We start from the raw sequence: 14,223 nt of genomic DNA, 5'->3' as shown, positions 1-14,223 counted from the left end.
TAGTATACTAGTAGTAGTAGTATAGTAGTATACTAGTAGTAGTAGTATATTAGTAGTAGTAGTAGTAGTAGTATAGTAGTAGTAGTAGTATGCAGTAGTAGTAGTAGTATATTAGTAGTAGTAGTATAGTAGTATACTAGTAGTAGTAGTATATTAGTAGTAGTAGTAGTATGCAGTAGTAGTAGTAGTAGTAGTATATTAGTAGTAGTAGTATAGTAGTATACTAGTAGTAGTAGTATATTAGTAGTATATTAGTAGTAGTAGTAGTAGCAGCAGTAGTAGTAGTAGTAGTATAGTAGTATAGTAGTAGTAGTAGTAGTAGCAGTAGTAGTAGTAGTACTAGTAGTAGTATAGTAGTATACTAGTAGTAGTAGTATGCAGTAGCAGTAGTAGTATAGTAGTAGTAGTAGTATACTAGTAGTAGTAGTATAGTAGTATACTAGTAGTAGTAGTATGCAGTAGTAGTAGTATATTAGTAGTAGTAGTAGTAGTAGTAGTAGTAGTATATTAGTAGTAGTAGTATATTAGTAGTAGTAGTACAGTAGTATACTAGTAGTAGTAGTATGCAGTAGTAGTAGTATTAGTAGTAGTAGTTTATTATTATTATTAGTAGTAGTATAGTAGTATACTAGTAGTAGTAGTATGCAGTAGTAGTAGTAGTATAGTAGTGGTAGTAGTAGTAGTAGTATATTAGTAGTAGTAGTAGTATATTAGTAGTAGTACTAGTAGTAGTAGTATAGTAGTATGCAGTAGTAGTAGTAGTAGTATAGTAGTAGTAGTATAGTAGTATAGTAGTAGTAGTATATTAGTAGTAGTAGTATAGTAGTATACTACTAGTAGTAGTAGTAGTAGTAGTATATTAGTAGTAGTAGTAGTATAGTAGTAGTAGTATATTAGTAGTAGTAGTATAGTAGTATACTAGTAGTAGTAGTATATTAGTAGTAGTAGTATAGTAGTATACTAGTAGTAGTAGTATAGTAGTATACTAGTAGTAGTAGTAGTATGCAGTAGTAGTAGTGTATTAGTAGTAGTAGTATAGTAGTAGTATAGTAGTATAGTAGTAGTAGTAGTATGCAGTAGTAGTAGTAGTGTATTAGTAGTAGTAGTATAGTAGTAGTAGTAGTACTAGTAGTATACTAGTAGTAGTAGTATGCAGTAGTAGTAGTGTATTAGTAGTAGTAGTATAGTAGTATACCAGTAGTAGTAGTATATTAGTAGTAGTAGTATAGTAGTATAGTAGTAGTAGTAGTAGTAGTATATTAGTAGTAGTAGTGTGGGGCCAGCTCTGCTCTCGAATTCCTCGTAGGTGATCCGTGCTCTGCAACGGTTCCACAACACTGTTCTGAAGTGGATGTATAATCTACTACTGTCAGAAAACAACAGTCGTTCCACAACAGTCGCCTCAACACTGTTCTGAAGTTGACCTTATAACCTCTGTCAGGGGCCAGCTCCTCCAGGGCTCTCTGGAATTCCACAACACTGTGAAGGTGATAATCTACTACTGTCAGAAAACAACAGTCGTTCCACAACAGTTCCACAACACTGTTCTGAAGTGGATGTATAATCTACTACTGTCAGAAAACAACAGTCGTTCCACAACAGTCGTTCCACAACACTGTTCTGAAGTGGATGTATAATCTACTACTGTCAGAAAACAACAGTCGTTCCACAACACTGTTCTGAAGTGGATGTATAATCTACTACTGTCAGAAAACAACAGTCGTTCCACAACAGTCGTTCCACAACACTGTTCTGAAGTGGATGTATAATCTACTACTGTCAGAAAACAACAGTCGTTCCACAACAGTCGTTCCACAACACTGTTCTGAAGTGGATGTATAATCTACTACTGTCAGAAAACAACAGTCGTTCCACAACACTGTTCTGAAGTGGATGTATAATCTACTACTGTCAGAAAACAACAGTCGTTCCACAACAGTCGTTCCACAACACTGTTCTGAAGTGGATGTATAATCTACTACTGTCAGAAAACAACAGTCGTTCCACAACACTGTTCTGAAGTGGATGTATAATCTACTACTGTCAGAAAACAACAGTCGTTCCACAACACTGTTCTGAAGTGGATTTACTCAAGTATTATCAGAACTAGTATAAGTACAACATAATACTGTCAGAAAAAAAGTCACCACTGTTCTGAAGTGGATGTATAATCTACTACTGTCAGAAAACAACAGTCGTTCCACAACACTGTTCTGAAGTGGATTTACTCAAGTATTATCAGAACTAGTATAAGTATATAATAATAAAAGTCGGCCAATTGCAACCAACATTGTCCACTATTTTATCGCCAGTTGATCTCTCTTAAACCATGGACAAATTCATTTTATATGACCCAGTGCCCCGGGTGGGTGGAGATTACCCTTAAGGACCAATTTAATGGTCTAAAAATGAGCAAACTCGGCCAAACCGGGGCACTGGGCCATACAAAACAAACTCGCCCATGATTTAAGAGAGATCAGTTGAGGATAATCTAGCGTCTAATGTTAGTTGCAATTGGTACCATAAATAATAATCAGCATCATCGTAATAGATTAATGAATTACATTGATAATTATGTTGTAGTTGGTTGTTATTAAAACTGGGCCATACAAAACATGATTTCAGAGCGATCAATTGGGAATAATCTAGCGCCTAATGTTGGTTGCAATTTGTCCATAAATAATAATCATCATCATCGTAATAGATGAATGTAAATTACATTGATAATTATGTTGTAGTTGGTCGCTATTAAAACTCACTTGACTTTCGTGAAGACGATATCCACGTCAGTGCCGGTGACATTCTTCCCGTCGATGATCTTGCAGTCCTTACACAGTTTAGCCCAGTTCTTCCCGTTCATCTCCTTCCCTGTAGCCTTGGTGTCTCCGTGGATCGCGAACTTCTTAAAGGAGTTCATCAGCTGCTCCAGATCTGTGCTCTCCGCCATCTTGAAGAATATCTACAAAATAAGACAACACGGGTCTTAGCCATTATACATATTTGTCTGACACTAAAGCAGTTTTATTTTTAAATAAATAAAGCAGGTGTATTTAAAGCTGCCTGATTCAAAACAGGACAACAAGACTCATCGCTGTGTTCTAATACCCATACTAACATACTGTATACTACATACTTAATGAGTATATACTATATACTATTAGTACATTTTAGTATACTGTAAACGAACGGTATTGTTTCAGTTGAGCGTACTTTTAAAAAATTATAGAGCTTCGCCTGTCTAACTGGAAGCTGATGCTGTTGCTATGCAACGTCTTGCTAGCATATTAGCATAACAAATGACCAGCTAGACGTTTTACAATTTCCGGGGTGTGTTCGTAAATTCATTCTGGGGTGTCAGAATACTTCATTTCGGGCCTTCCAGATTGAACGCTCGGAAATATACGAACGGACAGAGGGCCCTGCTCTGGCCAAGGAGTAGGGTTCAACGGCAGTAAAGCAACCAAGCTAACTGGCTAACGTTGGCTAGCTACTTAAAAATATATATTTTTATTTTTATTTCACATATTTTATTGATAGTGGAAAACAGTAATCTTGCAGGATAAAAATGTCGTCTGACATCTTGGACGTCTCCCACCACATCTCTTGATATCGGTCATCATTTCTTGTTCTTAGCTACACTGGCGGTTGGAGTGGATAATTGACTGCCTAGCGACTTCCAAACACCTTACTCTGACCATGATACTCTCCCAAGCAGAGCTGCTCAGCCTGTTTTCATGTTATCCAGAGACTGGGTGACTGTAATTGTGTTCCTGGCAACAATTGTATCTTCTTTTTTATTTATTTTGCTGATGTTAAATGACAACGGCCAAAGCTTATTGAAACGCACAACGACTATACCACTTAGCTAAGAATGATGTGAATCATCAAGTCAATAAACGTTGGGTAATTAGATCAGCAGATCGTTAATATAGTGCCTGGCAAGTTTGATCTATTAGTAGCCAATTAACGTTAGGTAACTAGCTAACATACCGGTGCATACTGCTGTAATGCTATGCAGTTCGTAAGGACAGCGTAGATAATAAGTTGTCAGCCAACATAACGTGGTACAAAACTTATTTTAAAAGGTATTACTATATTACATTGTGTAACAGTATAACTTTAGACCGTCCCCTCGCCCGAACCAGGGACCCTCTGCACACATCAACAACAGTCACCCACGAAGCATCGTTACCCATCGCTCCACAAAAGCCGCGGCCCTTGCAGAGCAAAGGGAACCAACCGCTACTTCAAGGTCTCAGAGCAAGTGACGTCACCGATTGAAACGCCATTAGCGCGCACCGCTAACTAGCTAGCCATTTCACATCTGTTACAATTGCTCAATAAAAATAAAATAAAAACATTTGTCAGAATTAGTTAAAGCAATGAAGTTGTCTCCGCTCTCCTCGGCTGCATATTTTCCGCCATTTTTTCAAATCTGAAAACGTAGTGAAGCATACACACGTTTTCTGAAGAATTGCATTATGGGTCCTTAAAGGCACGGATATAGTGTCCACTGCATGTATACTTTGTATTTTGGCGAATTTAGTACGACATCCGTGAACTTTTTGGCATATAAACTATATCCATACTATGACCAATGAGCATACTATATACTCTATTCACCTCACAGATAGTATGGTTAGTGGGGTTAGTATTGGAACAGCTTTTAGACTTTCTATAATGGATGTTGCATAGTATTGTATTCATTTGAATGGTATATGACATGCATACTTGATCCCGTGGTAAATACCTTGTCAACGACTAAAGAACGTGTCAAAGTTGACTGATTTATTGTGTTCGTTTTGTACTACTAATAGTGTCTGTCTCATGCTCCAGATGAACCCTCGGGACTTTAAAATGAATATCACATGTCCTCTAATTCGACTCTATTTGACCTCTCAGACATTCCCCTTCAGGGATCTGGGTTCACACAATCTGTTGAAAGGATTCCTTTTTTTAATAAAGAGAGCAGAAGAGGAGAGGAGGAGGAAGAGGAGGAGAGAAGAGGAGGAGGGGGAGAGAGGAGAGAAGAGGAGGAGAGAAGAGGGGGAGAGAAGAGAGGAGCGATGAGGAGGAGGAGAAGGGGGAGAGAAGAGAGGAGGGAAGAGGAGGAGGAGAAGAGAGGAGAGGAGGGAAGAGGAGGAGAGAAGAGGAGGAGAAGGGGGAGAGAAGAGAGGAGAGAGGAGGGAAGAGGAGGAGGAGAGAAGAGAGGAGGGAAGAGGAGGAGAAGGGGGAGAGAAGAGAGGAGAGAGGAGGAGGAGGAGAAGGGGGAGAGGAGAGAGGAGGGAAGAGAGGAGAGAGGAGAGAGAGAGAGGAGAGGGAAGAGGAGGAGAGAAGAGGAGGAGAGAAGAGGGGAGGAGAGAAGAGGAGGAGCGAGAAGGGGGAGAGAGAGAGAGGAGGGAAGAGGAGGAGGAGAAGAGAGGAGAGAGAGAGGAAGAGGAGGAGAGAGAAGAGGAGGGAAGAGGGGAGAGAAGAGAGGAGAGGAGGAGGGAGGAGAGAAAGGAGGAGAAGGGGGAGAGAAGAGAGGAGAGAGGAGAGAAGAGGAGGAGAAGGGGGAGAGAAGAGAGGAGGGAAGAGGAGGAGGAAAGAGGAGAGGAGGGAAGAGGAGGAGGGAAGGGACTGGAGGAGAGGTCAAGGAGAGGAGAGAAGAAGAGAGGGAAGAGAGGAGAGAACATCATGTATCTACAGAACCCACCCAGGAGAGAACAGCATGTGTCTACAGAACCCCTCCAGGAGAGAACATCATGTGTCTACAGAACCCACCCAGGAGAGAACATCATGTGTCTAACAGAACCCACCCAGGAGAGAACATCATGTGTCTACAGAACCCCTCCAGGAGAGAACATCATGTGTCTACAGAACCCACCCAGGAACCCACCCAGGAGAGAACATCATGTGTCTAACAGAACCCACCCAGGAGAGAACATCATGTGTCTACAGAACCCCTCCAGGAGAGAACATCATGTGTCTACAGAACCCACCCAGGAGAGAACATCATGTGTCTAACAGAACCCACCCAGGAGAGAACATCATGTGTCTAACAGAACCCACCCAGGAGAGAACATCATGTATCTACAGAACCCCTCCAGGAGAGAACATCATGTGTCTACAGAACCCCTCCAGGAGAGAACAGCATGTGTCTAACAGAACTCACCCAGGAGAGAACATCATGTGTCTACAGAACCCACCCAGGAGAGAACATCATGTGTCTAACAGAACCCCTCCAGGAGAGAACATCATGTGTCTAACAGAACCCACCCAGGAGAGAACATCATGTATCTACAGAACCCCTCCAGGAGAGAACATCATGTGTCTAACAGAACCCACCCAGGAGAGAACATCATGCGTCTACAGAACCCCTCCAGGAGAGAACATCATGTGTCTAACAGAACCCCTCCAGGAGAGAACATCATGTGTCTAACAGAACCCCTCCAGGAGAGAACATCATGTGTCTAACAGAACCCCTCCAGGAGAGAACATCATGTGTCTACAGAACCCACCCAGGAGAGAACATAATGTGTCTACAGAACCCCTCCAGGAGAGAACATCATGTGTCTAACAGAACCCCTCCAGGAGAGAACATCATGTGTCTAACAGAACCCACCCAGGAGAGAACATCATGTGTCTACAGAACCCACCCAGGAGAGAACATCACTACAGAACCCACCCAGGAGAGAACATCATGTGTCTAACAGAACCCACCCAGGAGAGAACATCACTACAGAACCCCTCCAGGAGAGAACAGAACCCACCCAGGAGAGAACAGAACCCACCCAGGAGAGAACATCACTACAGATCCCACCCAGGAGAGAACATCATGTGTCTAACAGAACCCCCCAGGAGAGAACAGAACCCCCCCAGGAGAGAACATCATGTGTCTAACAGAACCCACCCAGGAGAGAACATCATGTGTCTACAGAACCCACCCAGGAGAGAACATCACTACAGAACCCACCCAGGAGAGAACATCACTACAGAACCCCTCCAGGAGAGAACATCACTACAGAACCCACGCAGGAGAGAACATCACTACAGAACCCACCCAGGAGAGAACATCACTACAGAACCCACCCAGGAGAGAACATCACTACAGAACCCACCCAGGAGAGAACAGAACCCACCCAGGAGAGAACATCACTACAGAACCCCTCCAGGAGAGAACAGAACCCACCCAGGAGAGAACATCACTACAGAACCCACCCAGGAGAGAACATCACTACAGAACCCACCCAGGAGAGAACATCACTACAGAACCCACCCAGCTGCCCTTAACAGTCCTAGAACTCCAGTCTTGACGGTTCACATCTTTAACACAGCTAATGAATAAGAATCCGTGTTCTGCTAGCTAGCTAGCCGTGGCTAACGTTAGTGTCGTCATGAAAAGAGCTCCCCGCTCTACAATATTACGCTTTGTGAGAACGCTTAGAAGTAGGTCATGTTGAAAAGTAATCTTTACTTGGACTTTTCTTAAATGTAGTTTTGTAATGGACGTTTAAACATGCAGACAATAAGACAATTGCCAATGGGGTAACCAAGGTAACCACGGGTTGTTGTCCCACAGCCTTACAGGGGCCCAATAGGATGATGGGAGGCCTCCTCTCTCTGGGGACAGAAGGGCAGTTCTCTATCTCTCTCTGGGGACAGAAGGACAGCTCTCTCTCTCTCTCTGGGGACAGAAGGACAGCTCTCTCTCTGTCTGGGGACAGAAGGACAGCTCTCTCTCTCTCTGGGGACAGAAGGACAGCTCTCTCTCTCTGGGGACAGAAGGGCAGTTCTCTATCTCTCTCTGCGGGACAGAAGGGCAGCTCTCTCTCTCTCTGGGGACAGAAGGACAGCTCTCTCTCTCTGGGGACAGAAGGACAGCTCTCTCTCTCTGGGGACAGAAGGACAGCTCTCTCTCTCTGGGGACAGAAGGGCAGCTCTCTCTCTCTCTCTGGGGACAGAAGGACAGCTCTCTCTCTCTCTGGGGACAGAAGGACAGCTCTCTCTCTCTGGGGACAGAAGGGCAGTTCTCTATCTCTCTCTGCGGGACAGAAGGGCAGCTCTCTCTCTCTGGGGACAGAAGGACAGTTCTCTCTCTCTCTCTCTCTCTAAAGAGTAAAGGTTTCTGTACAGCACTTTGAGATATCAGCTGATGTACGAAGGGCTATATAAATAAATTTGATTTGATTTGAGTACTGGGACGTAGCCATTGGAGGGTGTGAGACATGACCTCACGCTGGAGATTACACAGTATTGATGCAGTCCCTAACACAACAAGGGTAGTCATGGTTACTGTCCCCTCATATGCCTTCTCATTCCACATCACATAGAGAGACCTTTTAGATGTTGCTACAACATTGTAGTAGCTATGTGGGTGGGTCTTTGTGGGTGTGTAATAACTTATAGCTGTAGGAGAAAGCAGCTGTAGCAGCAGTAGTACTGTGGTTGTTATGACAGTGAGCAATGAAAACACCAGTCATGGCTCTGTTGTTATGTAGTGCTCTGTAGTTATGTAGTGCTCTGTAGTGCTCTGTTGTTATGTAGTGCTCTGTAGTTATGTAGTTCTCTGTAGTTATGTAGTGCTCTGTAGTTATGTAGTGCTCTGTTGTTATGTAGTGCTCTGTAGTTATGTAGTGCTCTGTTGTTATGTAGTTCTCTGTAGTTATGTAGTTATGTAGTGCTCTGTTGTTATGTAGTGCTCTGTAGTTATGTAGTTATGTAGTGCTCTGTTGTTATGTAGTGCTCTGTTGTTATGTAGTGCTCTGTAGTTATGTAGTGCTCTGTTGTTATGTAGTGCTCTGTAGTTCTGTAGTTATGTAGTGCTCTGTAGTTATGTAGTTATGTAGTGCTCTGTAGTTATGTAGTGCTCTGTTGTTATGTAGTGCTCTGTAGTTATGTAGTGCTCTGTAGTTATGTAGTGCTCTGTAGTTATGTAGTGCTCTGTAGTGCTCTGTTGTTATGTAGTGCTCTGTAGTTATGTAGTGCTCTGTAGTTATGTAGTGCTCTGTTGTTATGTAGTGCTCTGTAGTTATGCAGTTCTCTGTAGTTATGTAGTGCTCTGTTGTTATGTAGTGCTCTGTAGTTATGTAGTGCTCTGTTGTTATGTAGTGCTCTGTAGTTATGTAGTGCTCTGTAGTTATGTAGTGCTCTGTAGTGCTCTGTAGTTATGTAGTGCTCTGTTGTTATGTAGTGCTCTGTAGTTATGTAGTGCTCTGTAGTTATGTAGTGCTCTGTTGTTATGTAGTGCTCTGTTGTTATGTAGTGCTCTGTTGTTATGTAGTGCTCTGTAGTTATGTAGTGCTCTGTTGTTATGTAGTGCTCTGTTGTTATGTAGTGCCCTGTAGTTATGTAGTGCTCTGTAGTTATGTAGTGCCCTGTAGTTATGTAGTGCCCTGTAGTTATGTAGTGCTCTGTAGTTATGTAGTGCTCTGTTGTTATGTAGTGCTCTGTTGTTATGTAGTGCTCTGTAGTTATGTAGTGCTCTGTTGTTATGTAGTGCTCTGTTGTTATGTAGTGCTCTGTAGTTATGTAGTGCTCTGTTGTTATGTAGTGCTCTGTAGTTATGTAGTGCCCTGTAGTTATGTAGTGCTCTGTAGTTATGTAGTGCTCTGTAGTTATGTAGTGCCCTGTAGTTATGTAGTGCTCTGTAGTTATGTAGTGCTCTGTAGTTATGTAGTGCTCTGTAGTTATGTAGTGCTCTGTTGTTATGTAGTGCTCTGTAGTTATGTAGTGCTCTGTTGTTATGTAGTTCTCTGTAGTGCTCTGTAGTTATGTAGTGCTCTGTAGTTATGTAGTGCTCTGTAGTTATGTAGTGCCCTGTAGTTATGTAGTGCCCTGTAGTTATGTAGTGCTCTGTAGTTATGTAGTGCTCTGTTGTTATGTAGTGCTCTGTTGTTATGTAGTGCTCTGTTGTTATGTAGTGCTCTGTAGTTATGTAGTGCTCTGTTGTTATGTAGTGCTCTGTTGTTATGTAGTGCTCTGTAGTTATGTAGTGCTCTGTAGTTATGTAGTGCTCTGTTGTTATGTAGTGCTCTGTAGTTATGTAGTGCTCTGTAGTTATGTAGTGCTCTGTTGTTATGTAGTGCTCTGTAGTTATGTAGTGCTCTGTTGTTATGTAGTTCTCTGTAGTTATGTAGTGCTCTGTAGTTATGTAGTGCTCTGTAGTTATGTAGTGCTCTGTAGTTATGTAGTGCTCTGTTGTTATGTAGTGCTCTGTAGTTATGTAGTGCTCTGTAGTTATGTAGTGCTCTGTAGTGCTCTGTAGTTATGTAGTGCTCTGTAGTTATGTAGTTCTCTGTAGTGCTCTGTAGTTATGTAGTGCTCTGTAGTTATGTAGTGCTCTGTAGTTATGTAGTGCTCTGTAGTTATGTAGTGCTCCGTAGTGCTCTGTAGTTATGTAGTGTTCTGTAGTGTTCTGTAGTTATGTAGTGCTCTGTAGTGCTGTAGTTCTCTGTAGTGCTCTGTAGTTATGTAGTGCTCTGTAGTGCCCTGTAGTTATGTAGTTCTCTGTAGTGCTCTGTAGTTATGTAGTGCTCTGTAGTGCCCTGTAGTTATGTAGTTCTCTGTAGTTATGTAGTGCTCTGTAGTTATGTAGTGCTCTGTAGTTATGTAGTGCTCTGTAGTTATGTAGTGCTCTGTAGTTATGTAGTTCTCTGTAGTTCTCTGTAGTGCTCTGTAGTTATGTAGTGCTCTGTAGTTATGTAGTGCTCTGTAGTTATGTAGTGCTCTGTAGTTATGTAGTGCCCTATAGTTATGTAGTGCTCTGTAGTTATGTAGTTCTCTGTAGTTATGTAGTGCTCTGTAGTTATGTAGTGCTCTGTAGTTATGTAGTGGTCTGTAGTGCTCTGTAGTTATGTAGTGCTCTGTAGTTATGTAGTGGTCTGTAGTGCTCTGTAGTTATGTAGTTCTCTGTAGTGCCCTGTAGTTATGTAGTGGTCTGTAGTTATGTAGTTCTCTGTAGTGCCCTGTAGTTATGTAGTGCTCTGTAGTTATGTAGTGGTCTGTAGTGCTCTGTAGTTATGTAGTGCTCTGTAGTTATGTAGTGGTCTGTAGTGCTCTGTCGTTATGTAGTGCTCTGTAGTTATGTAGTGGTCTGTAGTGCTCTGTAGTTATGTAGTGCTCTGTAGTGCTCTGTAGTTATGTAGTGCTCTGTAGTGCTCTGTAGTTATGTAGTTCTCTGTAGTTATGTAGTGCTCTGTAGTTATGTAGTTCTCTGTAGTTATGTAGTGCTCTGTAGTTCTGTAGTTATGTAGTGCTCTGTAGTTATGTAGTGCCCTATAGTTATGTAGTGCTCTGTAGTTATGTAGTGCTCTGTAGTTATGTAGTGCCCTATAGTTATGTAGTGCTCTGTAGTTATGTAGTTCTCTGTAGTTATGTAGTGCTCTGTAGTTATGTAGTGCTCTGTTGTTATGTAGTGCTCTGTAGTTATGTAGTGCTCTGTTGTTATGTAGTGCTCTGTTGTTATGTAGTGCTCTGTTGTTATGTAGTGCTCTGTAGTTATGTAGTGCCCTGTTGTTATGTAGTGCTCTGTAGTGCTCTGTAGTTATGTAGTGCTCTGTAGTTATGTAGTGCCCTGTAGTTATGTAGTGCTCTGTTGTTATGTAGTGCTCTGTAGTTATGTAGTGCTCTGTTGTTATGTAGTTCTCTGTAGTGCTCTGTAGTTATGTAGTGCTCTGTAGTTATGTAGTGCTCTGTAGTTATGTAGTTCTCTGTAGTTATGTAGTGCTCTGTAGTTATGTAGTGCTCTGTAGTTATGTAGTGCTCTGTAGTTATGTAGTTCTCTGTAGTTATGTAGTTCTCTGCCAGTTGTTATGGGACTAGTGAATTTGATATTTGATAGTGGATGTGGTTTAGAGTGAACAGCCAGTCTGCAGGGACTAGATGAGGAGGTGTAGCTGAAACAGTGGGTGGGCTTGGAGAGAAGTCAGCTCTCTCTCTCTCTACACCAGCTGCTTCCACTCTAGAAAACTTCCTCCACGAGGCCATGGGCTTGGAGAGAAGTCAGCTCTCTCTCTCTCTACACCAGCTGCTTCCACTCTAGAAAACTTCCTCCACGAGGCCATGGGCTTGGAGAGAAGTCAGCTCTCTCTCTCTCTACACCAGCTGCTTCCACTCTAGAAAACTTCCTCCACGAGGCCATGGGCTTGGAGAGAAGTCAGCTCTCTCTCTCTCTCTACACCAGCTGCTTCCACTCTAGAAAACTTCCTCCACGAGGCCATGGGCTTGGAGAGAAGTCAGCTCTCTCTCTCTCTACACCAGCTGCTTCCACTCTAGAAAACTTCCTCCACGAGGCCATGGGCTTGGAGAGAAGTCAGCTCTCTCTCTCTACACCAGCTGCTTGCACTCTAGAAAACTTCCTCCACGAGGCCATGGGCTTGGAGAGAAGTCAGCTCTCTCTCTCTCTACACCAGCTGCTTCCACTCTAGAAAACTTCCTCCACGAGGCCATGGGCTTGGAGAGAAGTCAGCTCTCTCTCTCTCTACACCAGCTGCTTCCACTCTAGAAAACTTCCTCCACGAGGCCATGGGCTTGGAGAGAAGTCAGCTCTCTCTCTCTCTACACCAGCTGCTTCCACTCTAGAAAACTTCCTCCACGAGGCCATGGGCTTGGAGAGAAGTCAGCTCTCTCTCTCTACACCAGCTGCTTCCACTCTAGAAAACTTCCTCCACGAGGCCATGGGCTTGGAGAGAAGTCAGCTCTCTCTCTCTCTACACCAGCTGCTTCCACTCTAGAAAACTTCCTCCACGAGGCCATGGGCTTGGAGAGAAGTCAGCTCTCTCTCTCTCTCTACACCAGCTGCTTCCACTCTAGAAAACTTCCTCCACGAGGCCATTCGTTTAGCAGCAATCACAATACATACAGATCAAATCACATTTTACAAAACCGCAGGATCAAGCAAAGGACAGCAAGCGAGTGGCATGGTGAAGGGCCTGTGTTTTTACCAGACCCAGAGGGATTTACAGGAGCTATTGGAGTTAAGTGCCTTGCTCATGGGCACATTGACAGGTTATTCACCTAGTCGGCTCTGGGATTTGAACCGGTGACCTTTCGGTTACTTGCCCAACCGGTCTTAACCGCTTGGCTACGTGTGTGTGTGTGTGTGTGTGATATTGCAGACATGACTCTCTTAGTTTGCGCTGCCTAGCAATAACAATAATATGGTGTGTGTAATGAACTGTTCCTGTGTATGAGGTGCGGGCAGACGGACGGACGGACGGACAGACAGACAGACAGGCAGACAGCATTGCATCCTTCAGCTCGAGACAGACGGACGGACAGACAGACAGACAGACAGACAGACAGACAGACAGACAGACAGACAGACAGACAGACAGACAGACAGACAGGCAGGCAGGCAGGCAGACAGACAGGCAGACAGCATTGCATCCTTCAGCTCGAGACAGACAGACAGACAGCATTGCATCCTGCAGCTCGGGACAGACAGACAGACAATGAATGCTCGCCCTGTCTGTCCCCTTACACTGTGTATAAGACAGTAGTTTTGGAATTGTTAGTTAGATTACTTGTTGGTTATCACTGCATTGTCGGAACTAGAAGCACAAGCATTTCGCTACACTCGCATTAACATCTGCTAACCATGTGTATGTGACAAATAAAAATTTGATTTGATTTGTCTGTCTGACAGAGCATTGCATCCTACAGCCAGAGAGTAGAAAGAACACATTGAGAGAGAGACAGTATGTCCCAAATGGCCCCTTATTCCCTGTACTGTATAGTGCACTACCATAGGGTCCTGGTCAAAAAGGTAGTGCACTATACAGGCAATAGGGAACCAGTTGGGATGTGGCACCCAGATTCCACCCTGCTCTTCTGTCTGGCACAGAGGACAAGTCCCCAGCGATCCGAACGTTTAGAGCACCTCTCCGTTGTGAAGAACCAGCTGGTCCGTTAGACTCAGTCCCTATGGAGAACTAGAGACACCGCTGTGACCTAAGGACTGCGTCACTCCAGGTACTGTAGGCTACAATGCATCACAAGGTTTTAGGTGGTCAATTTGACATTTCATTCAAATCCCATTCAATTGGGGCGGCAGGTAGCCTAGTGGTTATTGCGTTGGCCCGGTAACCGTAAAAGTTGTTGGATCGAATCCCCGAGCTGACAAGGTAAAAAAAAATCTGTCGTTCTGCCCCCTGAACAGGCAGTTAATCCACTGTTCCCAGGCCGTCATTGAAAATAAGAATTTGTTCTTAACTGACTTAACTGATGAACTGAAATGGCAGT

The 14,223-nt window shown here is 43.3% G+C and overlaps 1 protein-coding gene across 1 annotated transcript in view; it reads right to left on the bottom strand.

The window, feature by feature from the left end:
- LOC135569251 (tubulin polymerization-promoting protein family member 3-like) overlaps positions 1-14,223 on the bottom strand; it is a 44,143-nt gene that overhangs the window by 8,816 nt on the left and 21,104 nt on the right. Inside the window, exon 2 of the mRNA XM_065016030.1 lies at positions 2,760-2,959. Within this exon, the coding sequence (XP_064872102.1) occupies positions 2,760-2,947 (188 nt within the window). The 5' untranslated portion in view covers positions 2,948-2,959. The remainder of the gene's footprint in view (positions 1-2,759; positions 2,960-14,223) is intronic.

This window comes from Oncorhynchus nerka, unplaced genomic scaffold (assembly GCF_034236695.1).
Source record: "Oncorhynchus nerka isolate Pitt River unplaced genomic scaffold, Oner_Uvic_2.0 unplaced_scaffold_1178, whole genome shotgun sequence".
Taxonomy (NCBI): domain Eukaryota; kingdom Metazoa; phylum Chordata; class Actinopteri; order Salmoniformes; family Salmonidae; genus Oncorhynchus; species Oncorhynchus nerka.
This window is presented reverse-complemented; position numbering and strand designations above follow the sequence as displayed.